We start from the raw sequence: 1,510 nt of genomic DNA, 5'->3' as shown, positions 1-1,510 counted from the left end.
GTAATGTGAGGTATGGTTTGGAATTTGAAGTTAGTGATGGACGGATTGTTTATAAAACACCGCAACTACTCAGGGTAAGTGAACTCAAAGCCATGAGTCTGGTTTTTCTCCTTTGTAGCCTGGTCCAATTAGTGATTGTTTCCATTAGCTGAGAGAAATGTTTGGCAAGTGAAATTGTGCTGCTGAATAGTTCTTAGGAGACTCTTTCCCTAATTAGGTCAAACATATTTGAAAGGTTGACTCAGTTTACTTTCATTAGTCATTATTTTGATTCAACCGTAAATAATCTTAAATGTTGGCTTTGTTTTTCTTGTATATTTTTTCGTAATTAGGATTTAAACGCCACCATGTCGAGCAAAAGGGCAAAGACCAAGACCACCAAGAAGCGCCCTCAGCGCGCAACATCCAATGTGTTTGCCATGTTCGATCAGTCACAGATACAGGAGTTCAAAGAGGCCTTCAACATGATTGATCAGAACAGAGATGGCTTCATTGACAAGGAAGATTTGCATGATATGCTTGCCTCCCTGGGTAATAAATCAGTTTTAATATTAACATTAGAGATAGAATGTTTATGATGCCTTTTATGTTTTTCATAAGTCTTAAGGCTCTGTGAAGTGAGTCTAATGATGTTATAGTCTACTAAGATTCAAAACAAGGTCTGGAGTGGTGTTCCCCAAAGTGTAGTCATTTAATCACTACACTGAAAACACTCATCTTGATTACTGGAATATTCCATCTGATATCCCAGTGGAATAGCAGCCTCTTAATAGAGGGCTCTATTCATTAAGAAGATTTTTTTCCCCAAAATAGTTTTGCTGTCATGGATTCAAACAACAAACTGTACAAATGATAGTCATTCTTGCCAAGATGTTTACTATAATTAATAATTGGTATGTATTGTAATTAAAATTATGGCCTCTTTTTTTGTTTAGGAAAAAATCCAACTGATGAGTATCTGGATGCCATGATGAATGAGGCTCCAGGTCCCATCAATTTCACCATGTTCCTTACGATGTTTGGGGAGAAGCTAAATGGAACAGATCCTGAAGATGTCATCAGAAATGCTTTTGCTTGCTTTGATGAAGAAGCAACTGGTAAATCAGAGATAATCATTAATTGCAAAGTGATTTAATGTTTAGCTCTGGTGACTAAAACATACAATAACTTGAACATATATTAGAACACATAACACCCTCAGGTTTATACCACACCAATTTTATTTTGGACGGGATTCTGCAGCATGTTCATTACTCTCTTAAGGGACCTTAACTATTTAATTGTTGTTATTAATCAGTAGGTTGTACTTGAAACCTCTTTGGAGGTTACATTATTCCTTTACTAGAATATTAGCTCCACAAGGATGGGGTTCTTGGTAAATGTGTGTTAAATGAGTAACTTTTACCAGAGCAATCTTGGAGAAAATATCATTGCTACTGTCTGGCTCCAGGAGCTCTGGTAGCATAGTGCCTAAGGCACTTGACTGCTAACCAGAAGGCTGGCGGTTCAA

General features: G+C 37.0%; 1 protein-coding gene across 1 annotated transcript in view; it reads left to right on the top strand.

The window, feature by feature from the left end:
• Positions 1 to 347: 347 nt before the first annotated feature.
• Positions 348 to 1,510, top strand: part of LOC103192431 (myosin regulatory light polypeptide 9) — a 5,632-nt gene continuing 4,469 nt past the window's right edge. Inside the window, exons 1-2 of the mRNA XM_007935412.2 lie at positions 348 to 531; positions 936 to 1,097. Coding sequence (XP_007933603.1) covers positions 348 to 531; positions 936 to 1,097 — 346 coding nt within the window. The remainder of the gene's footprint in view (positions 532 to 935; positions 1,098 to 1,510) is intronic.

The sequence above is a fragment of the Orycteropus afer genome, unplaced genomic scaffold (genome assembly GCF_000298275.1).
Source record: "Orycteropus afer afer isolate SDZICR_OR568_19922 unplaced genomic scaffold, OryAfe1.0 scaffold00028, whole genome shotgun sequence".
Taxonomy (NCBI): domain Eukaryota; kingdom Metazoa; phylum Chordata; class Mammalia; order Tubulidentata; family Orycteropodidae; genus Orycteropus; species Orycteropus afer.
Note: the sequence above shows the minus strand (reverse complement) of the source record. Positions and strands in the feature narration are given on the sequence as shown.